The following is a 24,296-nucleotide window of genomic DNA, read 5'->3' as shown; positions in this document are numbered from 1 at the left end:
GCGTGAAAGTCTAGCTCTCACGGAATATTTCTTCCTCATGGCACAGATAAGCATCGTTGATGGAGATCCCTAAGTCATATCAGCGATGGTAACTTGGCTCTTAGGGCTTCTCCAGTTCCTGATGGAAAGACATTCCTGGGGATGCTATTCACTCCTCCTGTTTCCTCCCTGCTCTCCTAGGAAGGAAAGTCACTCTGGCTATTCATTTCTCACTGAACAATGTCTATGACCCCGCCTCACGGGATCGGGATTTCCAGGGAAGGCTGCAGGCACTCTGTCAAATCACCTGAGAATACGCTGATTTATTTAACTCTCAGGGCATTGCTGTGGGTTAAGGGTTTAATCAAGTTAAAAATAATTGAGGACTTTGAGAAGTACCATGGCTAGTCTATTCAAAAATCCACTTCCCTGCCAACTCTCTCTCATTCTGTTGACAGACTATAGACCCTTCTTTTCATCTCTTTCCTCTTTTTTACAGCTTAGCCTGGTCCCTGAAGGAGTATGATCCTTCTAGAACATAGATTATGCACTATACACAATGTGAAAACTTTGCACACTCTTCCTGTTGTCATCTGAAAGATTTTTCTACCTGGAAGAAATAACTTAACTCACCTTTCACTCTCAGATTGGTTTTACTTAGAATTCCTTATGAGAACCAACATATTTAAACTTTATGGAGGAAGATAAGCTGAAACTTTTGTGCCTCTTTAATTTGTCTTTTTCCCTAGTAAGATTTGTGACAGCTTTCCCCATTGCTGTTATCCGTTATTGAAATTTAACTAAACTTTGAGGATTTGTGATTTCAGAAGCATCATCTAATTTTCTATGTAAAGGGGGAAAAAAAGCTAAAAGTAACAGGGAAAGCTGAAGGCGTGTATAGCACAGAAGAGGAAGATCTGTAACCACTAGGTGGTCACTCCATTTAGTATATGTACTTCAAACTAGAAACAAACTAAAGAAGTAAAATAGATCTCTTTCAGATAGCTTCCGCAGGTAGTCAATCTGTTCATAAAAAAATGCATACTGCTTTAAATTGCCACAAATCATCATTTTAGTTATTTTTCATCTAGTAGTTTTTTATCCTAACCATCATCCAGAAAATGTCTGTTAGGTACTTCCTTGGTACAGAGGGTGCTGGTTAGAGTTAAAGTGACAGCCTCTTTGCCCTTCAGGAGCTTTACAAAAGAAAGGTGTCTTAGATCATCACTTATAAAAAGTCTTGCAAAACATTCGGAAATACAGTATGTTAGATAATCAAATAAAGGAGTACATTCAGCTTCTTAAAAAGCCACTATAAAAATCCAAATGTCAATATTCGAATACTTTGGTTTGAGCTACATTAATTCATAGTGGTGACTGTTCTTCCTGTATCCAATGCCCACTAGTGAAAAATTGTTGCAGGTTCCAAATACGAATATTAAAATACTGTGGGGAAAAACTTAAGAAAAGTTTTATTTAAAAGAACTTAGAGCTGCTTTCTGAAAACACAGATCAAGGGACCAGCAGGCAAGGGTAATTCAATTTAAAATCATTTTGCACGATAGAAGACGGCTTCCCTCTCACAGCCCTGACACACTCACCACTCAAATACTCCCCAGAAGTGCTGGTGGAATCAAATGACCACCATGCACATTTACGGGGAGGTATTGGTAAAAGGTTATGGTGAGAAACTAGAGGTATGCATCAAACTCTATTTCAGTGACATCCTTTGAAGTTTGGAACTCAGCACCAAGGCCGTTCTGGCATCTACACAGTACCCGGAAGGAAAACGTGTTCCTTTCTGGCTAAAAGGCCAACAGCCAGTGGTATTATAAGAAGATGCAAATGGTGAATGGCTCAGTGGAAAGTGGCAGTCCTTTGGAATGTGATAACTAGTGTAAGATCTTCCCACTAAAATCACAAATAAGGTGATGTTTATATGATGGCCCATCTCTTATTGAGGAAATGTGGTATGACCTTCAATGTCCTTCTTACTTCTGTAATTAACAAATGAGAATTTTATCAATTTCACAGTTTAAAATTCAGGACATTAGAAGTTTTATACAAATTTTCAATGGAGTTAGAAGCATTTTAGAAATTACACCTAAAAGCAGTCAGTGAGAACACCTGCCAAGCCAGGTTTGAGATTCCTCCCAACCTCCTCCTCTGGGTCCCACTTCACCCCCAGATAGTAGAGACCTGAGACCTCAGCATAGATCTCCTTTACATTTTGATCTGTTTGTAATGTGATCATTAGCTCTGCCTGAGGTCTTATTCTCCTGGCCTCTGGCTACCTCTCCAGGGTCATCTCCATTCCTGCCCTTTCTCAGCTCCTCCAGCACCACGCTCAGCACCTCCCCGTCCCTCCCTCAGCCCACACCAGTTTGGCCCAGCTGACAACTGGTCGTAGGTCACGTGTCTGCTTACATTTCATTCACAGGGACACCTTTCCTGATCCCACGCTCTAGGTGAGGTCTCCCTCATCTGTGCTTTCAGGCCATCCTGCTGTTGCCTCTGGTTCTCCACGGAAACGCCCATCTCACTTTTCTGAATTTATTATTCAGAATAACAAAAAAATTCCCTGGCAAACTGTAAGCTCCATGAGTGACTGGGCCCGTCCTGGATACAACCCTAACACCAGAGCTTCATATAACGTATGGGACACGGTAGGTTTAGTGAGTTAACTTGTGTGTGTGAGCGTGGGTTTGTGGAAGGTTTTAGCACTCAACCAGGTTACCTTAGTTAATTATGAGCAAATTAGTAGAGTGTGCCCACTGTGCTGACACTTCTGTCACTAATCCAATGGTGAGCCAGAACGACTGACTGACTACTCCACTCACCAGGGACTCAGAGAACACCAGATTACTTAAGCTGGGCAAAGAGAGATATGATGCATCTTCTCATTTATATTCCAATTAATAACTAGTTTTCTTTGTATCTTTCTACCTTTAACTGTAAAATAGGATTTAAAGGTCGAATGAGAGAGTAGTTTAATAAACAATGTTTGAAAAAAGAATGATAGTATTAGCGGAACTACATCTCGTATTTAGAGATAATTCATGACTATTAACTAGTTTGCATGCTTTAACTATGACACGTATGTACAGAAATGAAACTTCTTTCTTAACTGTTTACTAGAGATTGGAGGTGGTGGGAAACGATATGAAAAGGGAGCATGTTACAATAGATATAAATTAATAAAGGAGATAGTTTGGACTATACTACTTGGTTTATTATTTTAATATTGGTAATGGTTACAAATATTGGAACAATGTATTAAGTGCTGACAATAATTATTTAAGTAGCAAAAAGAAATTTTGAAAAGGTAAATGATTTCCTGTTCCTGTTCAAAGTATCTTCAACATTGGTGGACGAGCACCTTTAAGGTTTTAATCAATTAGCACTCTCCTATACAGGAACTCTAATGTGAGAATCTGAGGGAATGCTGTGGATTTATACATCTCTCAAAAAGGTGCCATAAATACTGTTCTCCAAGAGACAAATTTCTCATAATGACTACGATGGAAAATCCTTCAGGCAAATTAGTGCAACATGTAGAAAATTCAGTGCTGTTCACAAGAGATTCATGAATAACAAAGGTAATATAAATAAGTAGTTTTAATTATGATTTTCACTGTAAATATAAAGATGCAGACATATATGTAAATCAGCAGAACGACATTTAATGAATCCAAACAGTGCAGCATAAACACCACTTTTAACTCCACCCATCCTTCCTGTTTTGGCAGATTCGCCTCACTGAGGCATTGTGGGAGAATCTGAGTTATTTCTACAGCATCCATGAGGTTCCCAGTGAGGACACACCTCACAGAAAAAGGCGGAACTATCATCCGTAAATAATATCAATGAAAAGGACAAACCAAAGGAAAATTTTAACTTATTTACTGACGAATTCTCTTTGCATTTAATATATCATCCTGTCTGAGTGGTCTCTTACGGGGATACACTGAACTAGGAGATACGATAGCAATTTCTTATCTTATGTCTATGAGCAGAATTGTCTCTCCCCTTCATGGGGAGTCCGGATGTGCTGCCCTCAAAAGACACTCAGATACTAATTCCAAAAATAATCTAAACACATCCATTTCATCTCAAATCTGAGACTTCCTTTGTTGGTAATTCTATAGAGAGAATATAAGGTCAGTCAATAAGATAGACATACCAAAAAGATGCCTAAGCCCTATAAAAATTAAAGAAACAAAAACAAAAATTTCCAAAAGGAGATTAAAAAGAGATTGCTTAGACCTGAGAATTATATTGTAGTCAATTGAATTTGGGGCCTTCGTTATTTACCCCTCCCTCTGCCCATGTCTTCATCATGTAACTTTACAGTTTCTCTTAAAAAGAGAGATATATTTTCCCCAACCCCATGTAGCCTAACACTTGCTTTGGCCAATGAGTTGTGGGCAGAAGGGTCTGTTAGTTCTGCAAAAGCTCTTAAGTGGCATTGGGGTTTCTGTTTGCCTTCTTGCTCTTCTGGCATTGCCATGAGAAGAAATGAGAGGCACATGGAGCAGAACTGGGCCTAACTCACACTGGAACCAAGTCCAGCCAGACCTGCATCTAGAAGCAAAGCCACCCAGGCAAGTCCAGCCTAGATCAGTCGTCTACCATCCAATCCACATGCACGGAATAAATACATGCTTATGCTTGAATGTTACTGAGACTTTTGTGGTTATTTGTTACACAGCATTATTGTGAGAATAGCTAATTGATACACATACATTAAAGTGAGCAAAAGAGGTATGCATTCTCCTTTAGGAGTCTGAAAAAATATTTCCTTCTTGATTAATTGTTTATTTATTTACCAAGGAAAGTCAGTAAATGCACATCTGACTGATAGAGAGTTACGGATGTATCCAATGAGTTCATTCTAGATTGGCCTCTGACTTACTTTTTTCCTTACTATCATGCTAATAACTGTTATTAACTTTCAAATGTTTACCTTATTCTCTCATGTGTTGGGGATACCAATGTGGTATGACCTCATCTGTAAACTTGTGGAATTAAATTAGATCAGTGTTTCTTGAATTATTCTTTAGGGACCCATGGTTCCAAAGAGGTGTTTGGAGGAGTATAGCATGATGAAAGCAGGGGAAAAAAGGTAAAGAGTTGGAGTGCTAACTTATCAATTGCAAAATTCGACTTTGACCTGTTTTAGATAGTTAGACTTCATTTGAGAAATCAGTTCCACTGTTTAAAAATTAAAGTTAAAAACTACTGGACAAAATGCTTTTTAAAGTCTTCTCATACTGAAAGCACTATAATCACATTTTTTGCTTTGACTACCCCCTTCTCTTTCTCGCTATTACCATGTCCTTAATTTCAGATGCTGACTGTCACCTGAAGTCTTGTAATAACTTCCTAACTTGACTCCCTGCTTTAAGTTACAAGTTGTGTCATTTCACTCCTAGGCTTAAAACTAGAGTAAAACTAAACCTAGTGGGGCCTTGAGGCTCTGCTTCTCTCTTCAGTCTCCATTCCTGCCCCTCTTTCCTCACTACTTATTTATTTATTATTTAATTTTTAATTTTTTAATTTTTTAATCTTTATTGGAGTATAATTGCTTTACAATGGTGTGTTAGTTTCTGCTGTACAACAAACAAAGTGAATCAGCTATATGCATACATATATCCCCATATTCCCTCCCTCTTGAGCCTCTCTCCCACCCTCCTTATCCCACCCCTGTAAGGTCATCACAAAGCATCGAGCTGATCTCCCTGTGCTATGCAACAGCTTCCACTGTTGCACTTTACATTTTACATTTGGTAGTGTATATATGTCAACGCTACTCTCTCACTTTGTCCCAGCTTCCCCTTCCCTCCCGTGTCCTCAAGCCCGTTCTCTACATCTGCATCTTTATTCCTGCCCTGCCACTAGGTTCATCAGTACCGTTTCTTAAGATTCCATATATGTGAGTTAGCATACGGTATTTGTTTTTCTCTTTCTGACTGACTTCACTCTGTATGACAGACTCTAGGCCCATCCACCTCATTACAAATAACTCAATTTCGTTCCTTTTTTATGGCTGAGTAATATTCCATTGTATATATGTGCCATGTCTTCTTTATCCATTCATCTGTCGATGGACATTTAGGTAGCTTCCATGTCCTGGCTACTGTAAATAGTGCTGCAATGAACATTGTGGTGCCTGACTCTTTTTGAATTATGGTTTTCTCAGGGTATATGCCCACTAGTGGGATTGCTGGGTCATATGGTAGTTCTATTTTTAGGTTTTTAAGGAACCTCCAAACTGTTCTCCACAGTGGCTGCACTAATTTACATTCCCACCAACAGTGTAGGAGGGTTCCCTTTTCTCCTCACCCTCTCCAGCATTTATTGTTTCTAGATTTTTTGATGATGGCCATTCTGACCGGTGAGAGATGATAATTCATTGTGGTTTTGCATTTCTCTTAGTGATGTTGAGCATCTTTTCATGTGTTTGTTGGCCATCTGTACGTCTTCTGTGGAGAAATCTTTCCTAACTTTCTGTTCTCGTTTAAAGCATACCCAGCTCTTTCCCACCTCAGAGCCTTCTTATAAGCTGGTCCCTCTGCTCGAATGCTCTTCCCCTATTCTTCAATGTCAACTTCTAACTCTCCTTCAATTCTCAGTGTTCAAGTCATCCTCTCAGAGAGGCTTTTTCTGATCAACCTAAACTATCACAGGTCCCTCTATCCCCATTACTCTCTATGATGCACACTGTTCATACCCCTTCTTTGCACTTATCATGACCTACAGTTATAGGAACATTTGTTGGTTGCTTTTATTATATGACTTTCCATTGAGTATGAGCTTCATGTGGCCAAGGGCCAAGTTACCTGGTTTATTTTTGCATTCCCAGGACCCAGAGCCTGGCACATAGTACATACTCAATAATATAAATGAATAAATGACTTTCTTAGCTTTTATCAACATGTTCTTTTCCCACTGCTTTTCTATGTCATATAGCATTTCCCTGTTAACATGTGATCCCAGTTTCTGATATGCTTATACCTGCTCTCTCTCTTAGTTACCTCCCTTAATTCATGTATAACGTTCCTTATACTCCTGAATATCAGAACTTTCTCCTTCAATTTGCTTTATTCATCATACTTCCTTCCTCTCATTCTTTTTGTTGGCCAGTGGCCATGATCTGATCTGTTCTAGGACATTATTATCCAGCTGATCCCAAATCTTACAATTAGGTTATACCCACAACCAACTTAACAATAGCAGTTATTCAAGAAATGAGATCTGATACCTATAGAAGTAAATACTTCTGTCATTTGACAGACATGACTGAGGGATTTGGGAAATACCCAAATTTCAAGCAAGGCGACCAGGATATAGTTTCAGGAAAACAATGACCAAAGTTATATTCTAACTAATTTCCTCATTCTCTGTCAGAAGAAGAGAAAAAAAAATGTGTATGATTTGTGTATAGCCTAGAAAATAGGGATGCAATGGACAAGAATGTGGAGTGTCTTTCTAGCAATGATCAGAGTAGAGGCAGCAGATCTGAGGAACGGTAATGTCACGATCACTAGAGAAGTGCAGTCTGTTGGGGCCAATAGGTCGATCATAAGCTCTCACTACAATTTGGATGCTCTGAGAGTCAGGCCTGAGGTTTCTCCCTAGAAGTGAAAAACCTGGCACTTTGGCTTAAGGCCAAAATGTCTTCAGTGAGTTTGTCTGATATGAGTCAAGTTACAAAAATTCAATATATTCTGAGTTTACTGAAAACATTTAGTTTCTTGATCGACAAAGCTAAGATCCATACCTTAAACCACAGTTCAGAAAAAAAAAAAAAAAGAAAAAAAAATGCCCTGGCCTGAGCAGTCAGTAGCCTTGCTTGGACACCACCTCTATGGTGCCTGGCTTTCTTTCTCATTCTCATACAAACCAAGCGTAATTTCAGAACATTTTCCATATCTATCACCATCTATCTGTTGGCCATAAAGCACTTGTGTGAGTACGTGATTCCACAGAATGGAGTTAGGTAATACAAGCATTTTTTTGTCACCCAGACAATCAGAGAGAAGACACAAGTCCACAGCCTCAGCAAACACACTTGTGGGTATGATTCTAGGGTTCCCCTTTTATCCAAAATGAAAAGTTTAGATAATGTCTAGACAAGTTGTTTGGAGGGTCATCAGCTACTTGCAGTGATCAGCACAAGGAACAAGTTCATGAAGGAAGGAGTTACGAAAAATAAAAATTTTCAAACCTGGGATTGATATCTTCCCCACAGTCGGATGTTTCATCTCCATAATGAGGCCATTGTGCAACACCTTAAAATGTAAAAACAGAAAGAAAAATAACTTACAAAGTAAAATTATCTTCAATCTCAAGGAATATGCAAAGCCACCTGTTCAATCCATTGAAGAAAGATATTGTGAAACAGATTTTTTTAAACATCTTTATTGGAGTATAATTGCTTTACAATGGTGTGTTAGTTGCTGCTGTATAACAAAGTGAATCAGCTCTATGTATACATATATCCCCATATCCCCTCCCTCTTGCGTCTCCCTCCCACCCTCCCTATCCCACCCCTCTGGGTGCTCACAAAGCACCGAGCTGATCTCTCTGTGCTATGTGGCTGCTTCCCACTAGCTACCTATTTTTCATTTGGTAGTGTATATATGTCCATGCCACTCTCTCACTTGAAATGTTACTTTGAAAGTAAATATTTGAGGTTAAAATGTTTCCATCTTATATGAAACCCAGTGAAGCCAAAAAGAATTAGAAGACTCAGGGCTAGCAAACTTGACTTTTATAAAGTCTTCCCACTCTTAAAAATGTTATCTGCTCCTAAATATAGGGTATGAGTTCCCCCCTTTCATCTATGCTTGATCCTCTGAATATTAAAGCTCAGCCTTCTCCTGCATGACCTCATAGCAGGATGGGGCCAAGGTCAACTGCAGAAGGACAGGATGGGAGGAACCAGGAACTGGAACAGAAGAGCTCTGGAAGTTTATTCAGTGGAAGGGATGGGGAGTCAGTCCAGTTTGAAAGGTGAATCAGAGTATCCAGAAGGCCCAGTGACTGTGGGAAGTAGATCAGAGCTGCTGTGACAAGCAATGAGCAGAGACAGCTGACAGGGAGTACAGCGTAGGACCAGGTCAGAGGCCTGAGCAGGAGACTGAAACCAGAGATGTTCCCAGTGGTAACAAGACCTTACTCATAAGACTAGCTTTCATAACTAGGACTCCACTACCCTGGAGTCAGGGGGATGGAGACAACTGAGAAAACAAAAAGCCAGGAACCCCATCCTAGAGGGCTGATTCGATCTCATGCATTGGACCAGGATAGGTATTTGGTGTCCCATCAAGAACACAAGGTAGACTTGACCTCGGGGTTAAGACTCAAGGCAGTTACTAGGACAGGGACATTCTAGCAGAGCCCAACCAACAGAAATGTGACTTGATGCTGAATTGCTCGGCTACTGAAACAGAGCTACTGAAATCCTTGGCACCGGAGTTTAAATCCTTTAAACTACATAAATCCTTGGCTGTAGTTTTTCCCAGGGGGTGGGCAGGAAAAGAAAATCTGCCAGAGATCAAGTACCCTCCAGCTGTAGGTAAAGGATGAGATGAGGGTATGGAACTAGATTCTAGAACATAAAACATGAATTACTGGAGGCAAAATGTCTGTCATACACAAAGGGAAATGCTACAGAGTTGTCTTCTTTTGTTAGTTTAGTTTTTAACAACTGGAGGCTACCTGAGTATACTGTCTCAAAGAACGCCCAAATTCAGTGTTTTATTACTATTACTGGATCTTCAGTGAGACACATATAGGTGACTTACATATGAACAGTGCTTCACCTGTACTATCTACCAAATGCAGAGCTTCTCTCTTCCCGTTCCATACAAAGAAGTATTTCAGTGGCCCAGAGAACTTGTGGACCACAATTTCATGCTAATACCCCAAAGAGTAGCAGCAGTAATGGTTCTCTAGCATTTGGAGCCTCAGGTAAAAGCAAGATCTGCACATGCCTATCCTATCATAATCTTGCCACAGAGCAAAAGAGCATGAAATAAATAAACCAATAAAAATGTTTTCTCACTTGGAATACTCAGGGAGAGAGGACAGATTTCTTGGCTTTTATCCACTTCTGGTGAGCTTCTTGATGACGTTATGGAATAAGCCATCCATACGACAACCTCCTGGATGACTTTTTAAGGTTAGAACTGTAACTCTGCTATGGCTAAATATCCTGGCTTCCACTGTTTTCTTTGGGCACGGTCACCACTTTGGGGGCAATGCTCTTTACACGACCACGTCAAATCTCCCCATTATGGGTGATGCCACACCATAGGAGATCTTTCCAGGGATGCCTTGCCTTTCTTTTGGAATTGCCAGTTTTGCACCCAAGAGCTGGCCAGAGAAAATTCTTGCCGGCGTTCGAGCTGTGCTATAATTTAATTCTGGTGTGCCTCATTCTCAGCACCCGCCCAGCACAGCCTCCTCCTTCGTGGGGGTGAGGGCTAAAAGCCAACGCGAGGTGCTAAATCTCAGTTCTACTGAGGACAGGAACAAAAATACCACGCTAAATTTCACTCGAAACAATTATCTGCACACTGAATCATTCTTCTCTTCTCGTATCTCTGTTGCCCTCCTGACTACCTCTTTGTAATAACGCTGCAGTGCTACTCACAAAAGACAAAAGTGAGTGTTCTCAGCTAAATATAACTTAACCGATAGTGTTAAAATTAATTAACGCTGAATTTTAATCATGTAGCAAACGTTAAGTGTCAAACGTGAAGGGGTAGTTGTTAAAGGTCAAGGGACATATGTCAAAGTTTGTAAAGCAAAAGCTAGCAGTTGATTGAAGTTTTTCATGGAAGCAGCTTAAGGAGTGCAGTTCCTTCAGCCCTAAGCCTCACTGCTGTCTATAGGTGATATTCCCAATATGAAACTTTCTTATCTAACTGGATCAATTCCTTTGCATTGACAATTGTTCAGTTTTAAGCAGAAATGCAAATTCTTCTTACGCTTGAAAGGAAGGTAACTGCAGCCTCTCATTTGCTGTAGTATTTTATACAATTATGAGGCAAATGGGCTAGTCTGAGCTCCCATCTTCAGAAAGAATTGACTTATCTCCCTGCTTGGTTGCCACCCACCTTTTTCTGTGAAGTCTGAGGTCCATCAAATTCCATTGGCTTTCTTCATGAATCAGGTCAGATTATCTCAGAACAACTGAGGCTGTGGCACTGCTGTCCCTGGAAACCCTGCCTGATGACTCGGAACCTTGGAAAACTCTCCAGCCTTGTTTGTGGGGCAAGTCCTGCTCTGCTCAGAACCCAGGCAGTCTGTCTGGATTTTCACATAACTCTCTCCCGCTGCACTTCAGGCCTGTGTCGCATCCTGACTTCACGGGAAATGCAGGAACTGCCACTTGTCACCATTTGTATAACATTTCTTTGGGAATAGTTACTAAATGTTTCCTTTTCCTTTTCTCATCCAGGTGCAGTGCCCCATTCTCTACTACCTTAACCAAGAAATTCAAATGTAAAGTGCTTCTTTTTCTGACCATTAACAGCAGAATGGGGACCTCAGGCTTAGGGACCTCAAACTGCCATTTTCCTTGAAGGAAATTTCATGCCTGGAACCACAGTCTGGCCATTCAGGATAGTCTTTGTTTCATAATTAGTTATTTTAAAATAAGGCAAGGGGCCTCCCAAGAACTCCGATGTGGACTTTGTCCTTCTCTTACTTATTTTATCCTCCTTCGGTCTTTCATGGATCGGTAGCTCTTCTAACTTTCATTTCTTCTTGAAATTTCAAAAGCCTATTCTTGACAAGAATAGAATTGTAGACACTTCACCCATCTTTCTAGCAAAGTATCAGGCCTATTTAAAATAAGGTCTCTCTTCTTCAAGAGTTTAACAGATTGACAGCCTAATGACAGAGTCAAATGGTAATGTATTAATGATGGGGGGGAAGAGAAAAATGTATACCTTAAAGCAATGTAGGAAATAAAATTTTAAGTGGAAGTGAGAAAGTCTTTTTATAAAATCCTATGGCAGGAATGGCAGCAAAAAGTCTGTAATACAGCAGTAGCAAGAAAAAAAAAGTTGAAAAAAACAAAAATCAATACTAACTATATAAGCAGTGAAAATCTCTACGGAAAGCAAGAGATCTGAGTCCAGAGTAGAATTAGCAAGCCATATTCAAATAAAAAGAGTGCTAGCATTAAAAGATGGACACAAATGATATGGGTGAAGACCTTATCAAAAATCAATGGGGGGCTTCCCTGGTGGTGCAATGGTTAGGAATCCGCCTGCCAGTGCAGGGGACACAGGTTCCATCCCTGGTCCAGGGAGATCCCACATGCCGTGGAGCAACTAAGCCCATGCACCACAACTACTGAGCCTGCGCTCTAGAGCCCGCGCGCCACAACTACTGAGCCCGTACACCACAACAACTGAAGCCCGCGTGCTCTAGGGCCCATGCTCTGCAACAAGAGAAGCCACCACAAGTGAGAAGCCCGCGCACCACAATGAAGAGTAAGCCCGCACTCGCCACAACTAGAGGAAGCCCATGCGCAGCAACAAAGACCCAACATGCCAAAAAAAAAAAATCAATGTAATACCCTCAATGACATTAACAATGATGCACAAAAGATAATCGATCTATCCATTCACTATGAATAGAGACATGACCTATCAATTCAATTTGACAAACATCATAGAGCACCTACATACTAGACGATATGGAAGGGCTGAGACTAAAAACGATGAATGAACTGGCATTCAAAGTGCCTATAATTGGAAGGTAGGCAATGAGACTTGAGCCAATTTTATAACAGTGTACATTCCATAATGAAGGAGTAATATGCAATGAGCAAAAAGTAAGTAACTCTGTCTACTTTGGAAGGAAGCTGAGGTTGTAGGTCAAGGAGGTCAGTAAAAGTCACAGAAGAAGATATTGAAATAAAACATGAGGTTGACAATTACAATGATAAGTATAATAATGGCAGCTATTGCTCAACAAAACTCCTTAAGGGTCAGGCATTGTGTTAGGGGCTAAAAGTTACCTCTTAGTGAGAGGATTAACTAGACTAGGTAGAATTACTATCACCTGCATTTCCACTGATAAAGTGATGGAAGCCTAAAGAGGGTAAATACTTGCCCAAGGTTTCATAATTAATAAGTGGCTGACCTTGGATTATAATTTAGGTGTATCTGATCCTAAACTCTTAGCTAGCTGGACACATAGTAAAAGAAAAAAATAGACGAGCATAATTTGATTTACCATTAAAATAACTAGCTGATGTGGTCAATTCTGTAAAACAAATCAGTCAGTTCATTGCGGGGAGGGGAAAGGTAATCCGCCAAATGGCTGGCTTTGCACCATGCAGCCCAATTAATTAATGAACTGAACTGTTCCCTTCTAGGTAGCCAAGGATAGTCTGGCTCCCACAGAAACAAAGGCTGTGGAAAGAGGAAGGATTTTGGTCCCAGCCTAGTGCAGATGTTGAAGGGGACAGACCTAGAGGGTGACCTTGGGCAAGACACAAGTTCTGTGAGGCTCAGAACCCTCCTCAGTCAAAAGGGGGCAATGATACCTGTATCTCAGGAATTTGTAAGGATTAAGTGAGATGAGGAGTGTAGAGCAGTGAGCATGGTGCCTTGGGCAGAGTAAGCTCAAAATAAATGGCAACTGTTTATCATTATTGATAGACTAGGTTAAACTCTGGCTCCACCAAGGATGAGCTGTGTGGCTTTGGGGTACATTCACTCATGCAACAAACAAACGTTAAATGTATTCACGGTCATGAATAATAATAAGTATTAAATGCATATTAATGTGCTGGACATTGTTAAGTGCTAAGGAAAAACTGGGTCACAGAACAAGCAAGGTCCTTGCCCTCAAAAAGCTTATAGGCCTGTAAGGGAGACTTCTGAATTAAATGATGCACACTGGTCTATTATTATTATATAATATCTGTTTAGTTCTCTGTTATATTTCCAGTGCCTTGAACATTATCTGGCACTAACTGGTAGATGCTCAACAGTATTTTATAGGATCTATTGAATTAAATTTATTTATTTATTTGTTTGTTTGTTTAATTAAGTAGCAAGTAGCTCCTCCTGGTTTCTTCATTATATGGGTGGAGGAGTGGTAGGGAGTTCTCTGTTTTAAGCCTTTAATAAATACCTAAAGTTCTCTAGACACAGAACTATTTTACTGGGTTTCCAAAACATGTTCACTTTTAAGAACTTAGTTATTAAGTCCCATTGTTGCCCTGCAATTCCCTCAGTTTCCTAAAGCTTTCCAGGTGATCTTGAATCTGTCCTAGATACTGCACATTCCAGAGGCCATGCTGAAGAAGCTCTGCAAGGATCATGGCCATTAACCATGAAGAAAACCCAGAAAGGGTGACCTATGAATTCAGCAGAAACAATGGGCACGCACATTATACATGTACAGTCAATCTGCCACACTGAAGACAATAATCATAGCGTTCTAATTCGTTGGGAAAACTCAGAAAACCATTTTCAAAATATGCAATAGTAGGCTCCCCTGGTGGCGCAGTGGTTGAGAGTCTGCCTGCCGATGCAGGGGACACGGGTTCGTGCCATGGTCCGGAGGATCCCACATGCCATGGAGCGGCTGAGCCCGTGAGCCATGGCTGCTGAGCCTGCGTGTCCACAGCCTGTGCTCCGCAATGGGAGAGGCCACAACAGTGAGAGGCCCGCGTACCGCAAAAAAAAAAAAAAAAAAGCAATAGTATCTTAGGAAGCAAAAGAAGCACTGGAGTAATCTCATTTATTGTATAGTATATTTTATCAATGTAGTCATTCCTTTAGCTCAACAGAAAACAACCTTGGAATAATACTTGAAAAGTTACATAATCAAAGGCATAACTTACAATTAACCAGTTAAAAGTTAATTCAACTGTTACTGAAAACTATGACTACAAAAAATGCAAAAATAACATATAAATTCATTAAAGAATTGACATGTAATCTCCTAACTTTACTTACATAATGGAAATCAGATTTAAATGCTGACATTTTCGGTTTTCTTATTTCTTTTGAAACAACTACTGTAATCTTTTTGCTGGTGCTAATAATGCATACGACTCAGACTTTTCCTTCTTTTCTCTAATTAAAAATATGAATACTAATCATCCAAAGAGGTATTATAACATATATTATTGTTGGAGTGCTAACAAAATGAACACCCATGCACCCAACACCCAGCTTCAGAAACAGAACATCACCAAAATGTTTAAAGCCCCAAGTTTGTCCCAGTTCCTCCCTCCTCTATCACCAAATAATCACTCTCCTAAATTTTTTATCATTTCCTTACTTTTTAAATATTTGTACTCCATATTCATTTTCTCGAACAATTTAGTGCTTGTTTCCACCTATTTATAACATGTATATCAGTGAAATCCTGAGTGTGTATTCTTCTCTGATTTGCTTTTTCTCTTAACATTGTTAGTGAGATTCATCTATTTTGAAGCTTGTGGCCATGGAACAATTATGGCCATTAATGTAAAGTATACTAGTATACAAATGTATCGTAATGTATTAATTCATTCTGCTCTTACGCTGTTTCCAGTTATTTCACCATGCAAGCAATGCTGCTATTAACCCATCTCTTCATGCAACATATACCTAGAGCTAGAATGGCAAAGACTTAGAGCACATGCATCTCAACTTGTTAGGTAATTTCAACTTATTTTTCTAATTGGTTTACCAACCATTCCCACCAGCAATGAATATTATTTTCAGTTGCTTTACATCCTTAGCAAAACTTGATATCATCAGAGTGCCAGTCTAATCACTGTGAAATGTTATCTTATTGAGGCTTTAGAGTGTATTTTCTGTTTTTTTTTTTTTTCGCGGTACGTGGGCCTCTGACTGTTGTGGCCTCTCCCGTTGCGGAGCACAGGCTCCGGATGGGCAGGCCCAGCGGCCATGGCTCACGGGCCCAGCTGCTCCACGGCATGTGGGATCTTCCCGGACCGGGGCACGAACCCGTGTCCCCCTGCATCGGCAGGCGGACTCTCAACCACTGCACCACCAGGGAAGCCCTAGATTGTATTTTCTTGATTACCAATAAGGTTGAGTATATTTTCCCTGCTTAATAGCTATTTATATTTCTTCAGTGAAACACTTGTTCAAGTCGTTTGCATGTTTTTCTATTGGCTTAATTATTTTTTTCTCATTTATTCATAGAGTTCTTTACATATTCCAGTTATGAATCCCTCATTGGAACAAAAATTGAAAATATTACGGCTTTATTTCTCACTCACTTGCTGATGAAAGAAATCAAAGAGGACTTAAATAAATGGAGAAGCGTACCATGTTCTTGGACTGGAAAACTCAAGACAGTAAAGATGTCAGTTCTCCTCAGATTTATCTATAGGTTTACGCAATTCTTACCAAAATCCCAGCAAAGTTTTTTGTGTATATAAAGAAGCTTATTCTAAAATTTATTTGGAAAGACACAGGACCCAGAATAGCTTAAATAAGAATAAAGTGAAAGGGGGGGCTTCCCTCATGGCGCAGTGGCTGGGAGTCTGCCTGCTGATGCAGGGGACACGGGTTCGTGCCCCGGTCCAGGAGGATCCCACATGCCGCGGAGCGGCTGGGCCCGTGAGCCATGGCCGCTGAGCCTGCGTGTCCGGAGCCTGTGCTCCGTAACAGGAGAGGCCACAGCAGTGAGAGGCCAGCGTACCGCAAAAAAAACACCAAAACAAACAAACAAACAAAAAAAGTGAAAGGGAATCAGTCTACCTGATATTAAGGTATACTATATAGTTGCTATATACTTTAAGAGAGTATGGTATTGGCAGAGGGATGAACACATAAATCAATGGAACAGAATAGATGTCAGACATATATCCACACAAATATGCCCAAATAATACCTGACAAAGGTGTAAAGGAAGAAGGATAGACTCCTCAACAAGTGGTATTGGAACAATTAGGAAGAAAAAAAACAAAAAAACACCCCAACCTAAATCTCATCTCATAACTCATACAAAAGTTAATTCAAAGTGGATCATGGACTTCACTGAATAATTTAAAACTATAAAATTTAGAAAGGAATCTTTGGTATTGCTCTACAAAAGATCATGTTAAGGGGATGAAAAAAGCTAAGACTAGGAGAAATATTTGCAAGCAATATATCTGATAAAGGACTAATATCTGGTATATATATAAAGAATTCTTACAACTTAAGAGTAAAAAGCAATCTAATTAGAAAACAGGCAAAAGGCATAAACAGACATTCCATTAAAGAGGCTATACTGATGGTAAATAAGCACATGAAAAGATGTTCAATATCATTAACCATTAGAGAGTTGCAAACTAAAAGCACAAGGAGATATGACTATACATCTATCAGAATGGCCACGATTTTTTAAAGTGACAGCAAATATTGGCAAAGAGAAACTGGATCACTCATACATTTCTGGCGAGAATGTAAAATGGGATAGCCTTTGTGGAAAACAGCTTGGCAGTTTTTTAAAAAGTAAACGTGCAGCTGCATACGACCCAGCAGTTGCATTCCTGAGCATTTCTCCTTGATAAAGTCAAAGTTATGTTCATACAAAAAACTGCACTTCAATGTTCATAGAGCTTTATTTGTAATAGCCAAAAATCGGAAACAACACAGATGTCCTTCAACCAGTGAATCATTAAGCCAACTGCAGTACATCCATAGTATGAAATACTCGCAGACGATGAAAAGGAACAGACTAGACGATGAAAAGGAACAGACTATTGACTCATACAGCAACCTGTATGAATCTTGAGGGAATTATGCTGAGTGAAAATGGCCAGCCCCCAAGGGTTACATAGTATATAATTCCATTTACATAGCAGTCTTGAAATAATAAAATTCTAGAAATAGAGAATAGATTAGTGGTCAAGGTTAGTGGAGAGATGGGAGTGGAGGAGAGGAAGGTGGGTGTGGCTTTAAAAAGGCAACAAGAGGGATTCTTGTGATGGAACTGTTCTGTATCTTGACTGTATCAATGTCAATATCCTGGTTGGGATGTTGTAAGATAGTTTTGCAAGATGTTACCCTTCCCAGAACCAGGGTAAATGGTGCATGAGATCTCTCTGTATTATTTCTTACAACTGCATGAGAATCTACAATTTTCTCAAAATAAAAAGTTTTATTTTCAGATGTTTTAAATTTGGATTTCCATAGTTTGTTTTTTGAAAAACTGAATTGAATTTTGTGTATAACCTGAAGAGGAATTTGATTTCGTTTTTTCCCTTAGAACAATTTTGAGCAGTCCTTTTTTCCTTATGAATCTGCAATACTAGCTCTGTTGCAGATCATTTCTACACATGTTGGGCTCTTTGTCCTGTACTAAGGGTCTGTTTGTCTGCCCTGCTGCAGACACCACACTGACTAAATCACTGTAGATTTATTGTAAGTACCAGTGTTTCATTTATCAAGGTTCTCACCCCACCCCTGCCTTATCCTTTGTTTTCAGGGATTCCTGGCCCTTTACTCTTCTCTATAAATTTTAACGTCAACCTGTCAAGTTCCAGGAAAACCCCATTGGGCAGAAATAATAACCTTACAATGTTACTGTACTCCCCATTAAACATTTACTTTAATAATTTCCATTTATTTAAGTCATTTTTAATATTTTTATAAAGTATAAGCATTTTTCCATAAAGGATTTACACATTTTTCATTAGCTTTATCCCTAACAAAAACAATCTATTTTAGCTGATACAGTAAAATGAATCGTTTTTTAATAGAAAACTTTGTTTATTGCTAGCATATAGAAATGAAATTAACTTTAAAATTTTGATTTTATATCTGGCAAACACTCTTTTTTTTTTTTCTTTTTCTTTGGCTGCTTTGGGTCTTCATTACTATGTGCAGGCTTCCTCTAGTTGCTGAGAGCAGGGGCTACTCTTCGTTGCAGTGTGCAGGCTTCTCATTGCGGTGGCTTCTCTTGTTGCGGAGCACGGGCTCTAGGTGCGTAGGCTTCAGTAGTTGCAGCACACGGGCTCAGTAGTTGCGGCACGTGGGCCCTAGAGTGCACGGGCTTCAGTAGTTTTGGCTCACGGGCTCTAGAGCACAGGCTGAGTAGTTGTGGCACACAGGCTTAGTTGCTCTGTGGCACGTGGGATCTTCCCAGACCAGGGATGGAACCCATGTCCCGTGCACTGGAGGGTGGATTCTTAACCACTGCACCACCAGAGAAGTCCTAAACACTCTTATTAATTTGTAGATTCTGTTAGATTTTCTACAAAATTAATTATATTATCTCTGAATAATTATAGTTTTGGTTTTCCGTTCTAATTCTTATAACTTTTATTTGGTTTTTTTATATTGCTGGCTAGGACTTCCAGTAAATTGGTGGAGTCTTAGTAGAAAGCATTTTTATCTTTTTCCCAGTTTTAAAGGAAATACACTTAATGTTTCATCATTATGTTTGCACCAAGGTATTGTAGGCACACTTTATTAGGTTAAGAAATCTATTCCTAGTTTGTTGAAAACTTGTATCATAGATGTTGACTTTCATAAAATTATCTTAATCCATTTATTAAGAGGATCATATAATTTTCTCCATTAATCTGTTAACATGAGGAATTAACTAATTTTCTAATATTGAACCAAACTTACATTTCAAGAACAAATGAATTTTTGAGTTCTGTTTGCTAAGGTTTTGTTTAAAATTTTCTTGTATCTATTGCCATGAGATTGGCCTGCAATTTTCCTTCCTTGTATTGACCTTGTTTAATTTTAGTATCAAGAGTAACTTTAATTCATAAAGGGAGCTACAGTAATCCTCCTTTTCCTATTTTCTGAAAGTGTTTATATAAGCTTGGAATTAACTGGCCCTTCCTTCAATACCTGGTGGAAACTTACCTACAAACCACCTGGAACTGGTGTTTTATTAGTGAGAATGTTTTTAATTATCAATGTCTTCTTTTAATCATACAGGGCAATTCAAATGTTCTATTTTTTCTTGAATAAGTTTCAATAATACATATTTTGCAAGCAATTTACCACTCCACCAACTTGTCAAATTTACTGTCTTAAAATTGTTTATTACTTGTCATATAATTTTAGAATTCTTATATCTTTCTGGTGAATTGAAATTTGTATTATTATGCAGTTACTTGTTGCAGACTAATGCATTTTTTATACATCTTTATTGGAGTATAACTGCTTCACAATGCTGTATTAGTTTCTGTTGTACAACAAAGTGAATCAGCTATATGTGTACATATATCCCCATATCCCCTCCCTCTTGAGTCTCCCTCCCACCCTCCCTATCCCACCCCTCTAGGTCATCGCAAAGCACCGAGCTGATCTCCCCGTGCTATACACTGCTTCCCACTAGCTATCTACTTTACACTGGGTAGTGTATATATGGCGATGCTACTCTCACTTTCCCCAGCTTCCCCCCTCACCCACGCCATGTCCTCAAGTCCATTCTCTACATCTGCATCTTTATTCCTGCCCTGCCACTAGGTTCATCAGTACCATTTTTTTTTAGATTCCATGTAAGTAGTGTTTTAAAGTTATACTAGCTTAATTTTGGTTTCTATTTTCTTCATATGTCATTTTATGCCTATACAGTCAACCTTTCTAAGTTTTAGGTGTGTCTCTTGAAAATAGAAAAATCACAGTCTTTATTTTATTTTTTCTTTGTCTTTTAACTGGAGGATTTCACGCATTTACATGAATTGAGGTTACTAAAATGTTTGAATTCATTTCTAGCATCTTAGTGCCTCCATGTGTCCCACAATTAAAAGAAAAGTCCCATTTTGCCTTGTTTGAGATTTCCCATATTTCCTAGTTTGAAGATATATATCTGTACTTTCACTATTCTTTTCCTCTAGAAATTTTAACATGCATATTTAACTGAATAAAACAGAAATTTGACCAACACCAATCCAGTTATCCTCATGCCAAATTACATGCCAGTTGTTCTCAGATTTTCGCAGTTCCTGGTATGTGTCTCAGTAATTTTTTCACAATGCTCCTAGGCAAAAAAGAAGAATCTTTTGTTTTGTTTATTAAGTGATTGTGTCAAAACAACTTAACACATATTTGTGTCCTAATAACTTAGTAGCCATTTGAAAAAAGCAACAGACATAAATTGAAAGGAAAGGCACGGCACAACTTCTCAGATCTTGGAATAAAATTGAATACTTTCACTCTCATTTCCTGTTTCATATTGATTTTATCTTGGTACTTTTTTTTTCACAGAAACATCCATCCAAAAATGCAGTTTCAAAAAGAAATAATGTAATCAAAAGGAACGTAGTACAATTCAACACTGAAACCATAAACTGCCTTGAGCTAGCATTCCATGCTGTACAATAGATATTGCTGTGTCCCTTAGAAAATGTTAACATCTTCTGGTACCCCTGTGCATTTATGGGGATGCCACAGGTGCCTCAGTATATAGATTGGGAACAACAATTATATGTTATTGTTCAAAATTTGGGTTCTATCTCTTTTTTTAATTCAAAAATTAGACAGTATTAATATTGTTTTCAATGTTTTTAACTTACTTCATGTCTACCAGATTTTTTGCTCATTTTTTTTTTTAAATCATAGGACTTCTTTCCATGGTTGCATTCCCTCTTCCTGTAGGATAGTCATTAGAATTTCCATAGTCATCTGTTTATAGTAAATTCCCTTGGTTTTTATCTTCTTAGAAGTTACATTATTTTGCTCTCATTCTGAAAGATAGCTCTACTGGTTACACATTTCTAAGCTGATGGTTCTTTTCTTTTGGCACCTTGATGATATTATTCCACAGTCACGTGGTTTTCATCATTGTTTCAAGAAGTTGGCTGTTGGGGCTTCCCTGGTGGCACAGTGGTTGAGAGTCCGCCTGCCGAAGCAGGGGACACGGGTTCATGCCCCGGTCCGGGAAGATCCCACATGCCGCGGAGCGGCTGGGCCCGTGAGCCATGGCCGCTGGGCCTGCGCGTCTGGAGCCTGTACTCTGCAATGGGAGAGGCCACAACAGTGAGAGGCCTGCGTACCGCAAAAACAACAACAACAACAACAACAAAAAGAAGTCGGCTGTTGGTCTAATTGCCATTCCTTTGTACGTACAGATCTACCTCGACTTAACGAGGCAGTTATGTCCTGATAAAGTCACCAGAAGTCACAAATGCATTTAATACACCTAACCTACCAAGCATCACAGCTGAGCCTCGCCTACCTTAAACATGCTCAGAACGCTTACGTTAGCCTACGGCTGGGCAAAATCTTCTAACATATTGCCAGATTTGTAATACAGGGTTGAATGTTTCATGTAATTTATTGAATACTGAAAGTGAAATACAGAATGGTTGCCTGGGTACAGAATGGTTTTAAGCCTCTTGGTTGTTCACCCTTGAGATCTAGTGGCTGACTGGGAGCTGTTTGCTGCCGTGGCCCTGAATCACAAGAGAGTATCTACTGCATATCACTGGCCCAAGAAAAGTTCAAAAAGTCAAAATTCAAAGTACATTTTCTATTGAATGCCTATCACTTTCATACCATGATAAATTGAAAAATCTTAAGTCTAACCCTAGTAAGTTGAGAACAAGTCTGTAATCTGGTTCCCCAGCCCCCATCCCCCTCCCCCCATGGCTCTGGGTGATTGAAAAATCTGCTCTATGTTTTTGGTTTTCTACCATCTTTCTAGGCCTCAATTGCTTTTTTATTTCATCTAATTTTTATGTAATCAATTGTGCCTTCAATACTTCATGAATCTGAGGAATTAGGTCTTCAAAAGTTCTGGAAAATTCTCAACTATGATCAAATATTGCCTCTACCCATATACTCTCTATCGTCTCCTGGAACTCCAATCAGATATACATTAGCTAGATATCAGACTTGATCACTCTTATACGTACTCTCTCTTCTTTGTCTCTCTGGGTTGAGTTCTAATTAACCTATTCATATCTATGTACCAGATCACAAATTCTCTCTTATGCTGTGTCTAATCTACCATTTAATGTGTCTGCTGTTCAGCTATGCTTTATCCAGAGATGATTTGCATTTGTTTCATCCAAGTGAAGCACCAGCAAAATGGGACCACATTAAATTAAACTTCACGCTTATAGATTTAGAGGTCCTGAATGGAATTAATTCCTGCCTTATATGCAGGACAGTAGGTATGTGTCTAAGACATCTCATGAGAGATTTTTTTCTCTCCATCTCTCCTGCAGAAGCCAAAGTCAAACAGGCCAGAATCCCTACTGTTTCCGTCTTCAGTCTTCCACACAGGTTTTAAATTTATTTTGTTGTTGTTGTTTTTTTCACCTAGTTCACCCACTGAGAATGTTGACTTTTGGATGTTCAAGTTTTATTCCGAAATCCAACTCCCCACCTAGTGTGTGATTCAGGATTTCTGTCCTATCCCCATTTCTTATGACCCGGGAAGTTCAAGTTCTAAGCCCATAGGTATCAGTCAGTGTACATTTCCATGCATGTGTGTCTTCTAATGACTTCTGTACCAGCAGGTTTTCTCTGCTCACATACGCCTCTACTTTGACAGAAACAGAGGTTCTTATGATTGTCATCATGTCTTCTCTAAGCTACACTTTTCAGGCTTAATTTGCTACTCCAAACTTTCCTAATATTAATTAGCCTGGGGAATAAGAAAAATAACTATTAAATGAAAGAGAATATAATATAATCCAGTGAAATATAAAGGTGATTTATGAACTTTAAAGTCAGGATATTAGAAGTCCAGACTTATGTCATGTATTTTTTATTTTTTGGCTGCACCTCGAGGCATGCAGGGATCTTAGTTCCCCGACCAGGGATCGAACTCATGCCCCCTGCAATGGAAGCACGGAGACTTAACCACTGGACCGCCAGGGAAGTCCCCAGACTTACATCCTCCTTGGCACTGGGACGTTTAATGAAATTATCCCAGAACCAGTTGCTATCAACTTTGGTGAAAGTTGAGAAAGTATTCTTTTCCCTCCAGCACAGGGGCCTGCAAAGCCCTATAAAAGGAACCATTCCAAGAGGTGATCAGCAGGGTGATTGTGTGTGCTGTCTTCACTTAGCATGAACCAAATAATTCCTTCTTTTTTAGGAATTATTCAACTGCCCCAGGGAGAAGTGAGTTTTGATTAGTTCTAAGAACGTGTCAGGAGGCTGTGAATGTATCATCTTTCTTGCTGGATTTAGCCCTCTGCCCCCAGGACACTCTAAAGATGCTCGGCAAAGTTCGGGTGTCCACCCCAGGATGCATCACCTGACCTGCTTTATTTAGTGAAATAGTTCTTGATCTTATTCAATATCGTGCAAGTAAACAGTTTTCTTATTAATATCCATTAGTCGATCAAG

At 39.3% G+C, this 24,296-nt stretch overlaps 1 protein-coding gene across 2 annotated transcripts in view; it reads right to left on the bottom strand.

The window, feature by feature from the left end:
* Positions 1 to 24,296, bottom strand: part of SUGCT (succinyl-CoA:glutarate-CoA transferase) — a 661,401-nt gene that overhangs the window by 96,837 nt on the left and 540,268 nt on the right. For both annotated transcript variants that reach the window (XM_081244435.1, XM_081244436.1), the window contains exon 13: positions 8,210 to 8,273. In XM_081244435.1, coding sequence (XP_081100561.1) covers positions 8,210 to 8,273 — 64 coding nt within the window. The remainder of the gene's footprint in view (positions 1 to 8,209; positions 8,274 to 24,296) is intronic.

Source organism: Mesoplodon bidens (genome assembly GCF_964165515.1).
Source record: "Mesoplodon bidens genome assembly, chromosome: 9".
Classification (NCBI taxonomy): Eukaryota; Metazoa; Chordata; class Mammalia; order Artiodactyla; family Ziphiidae; genus Mesoplodon; species Mesoplodon bidens.
This window is presented reverse-complemented; position numbering and strand designations above follow the sequence as displayed.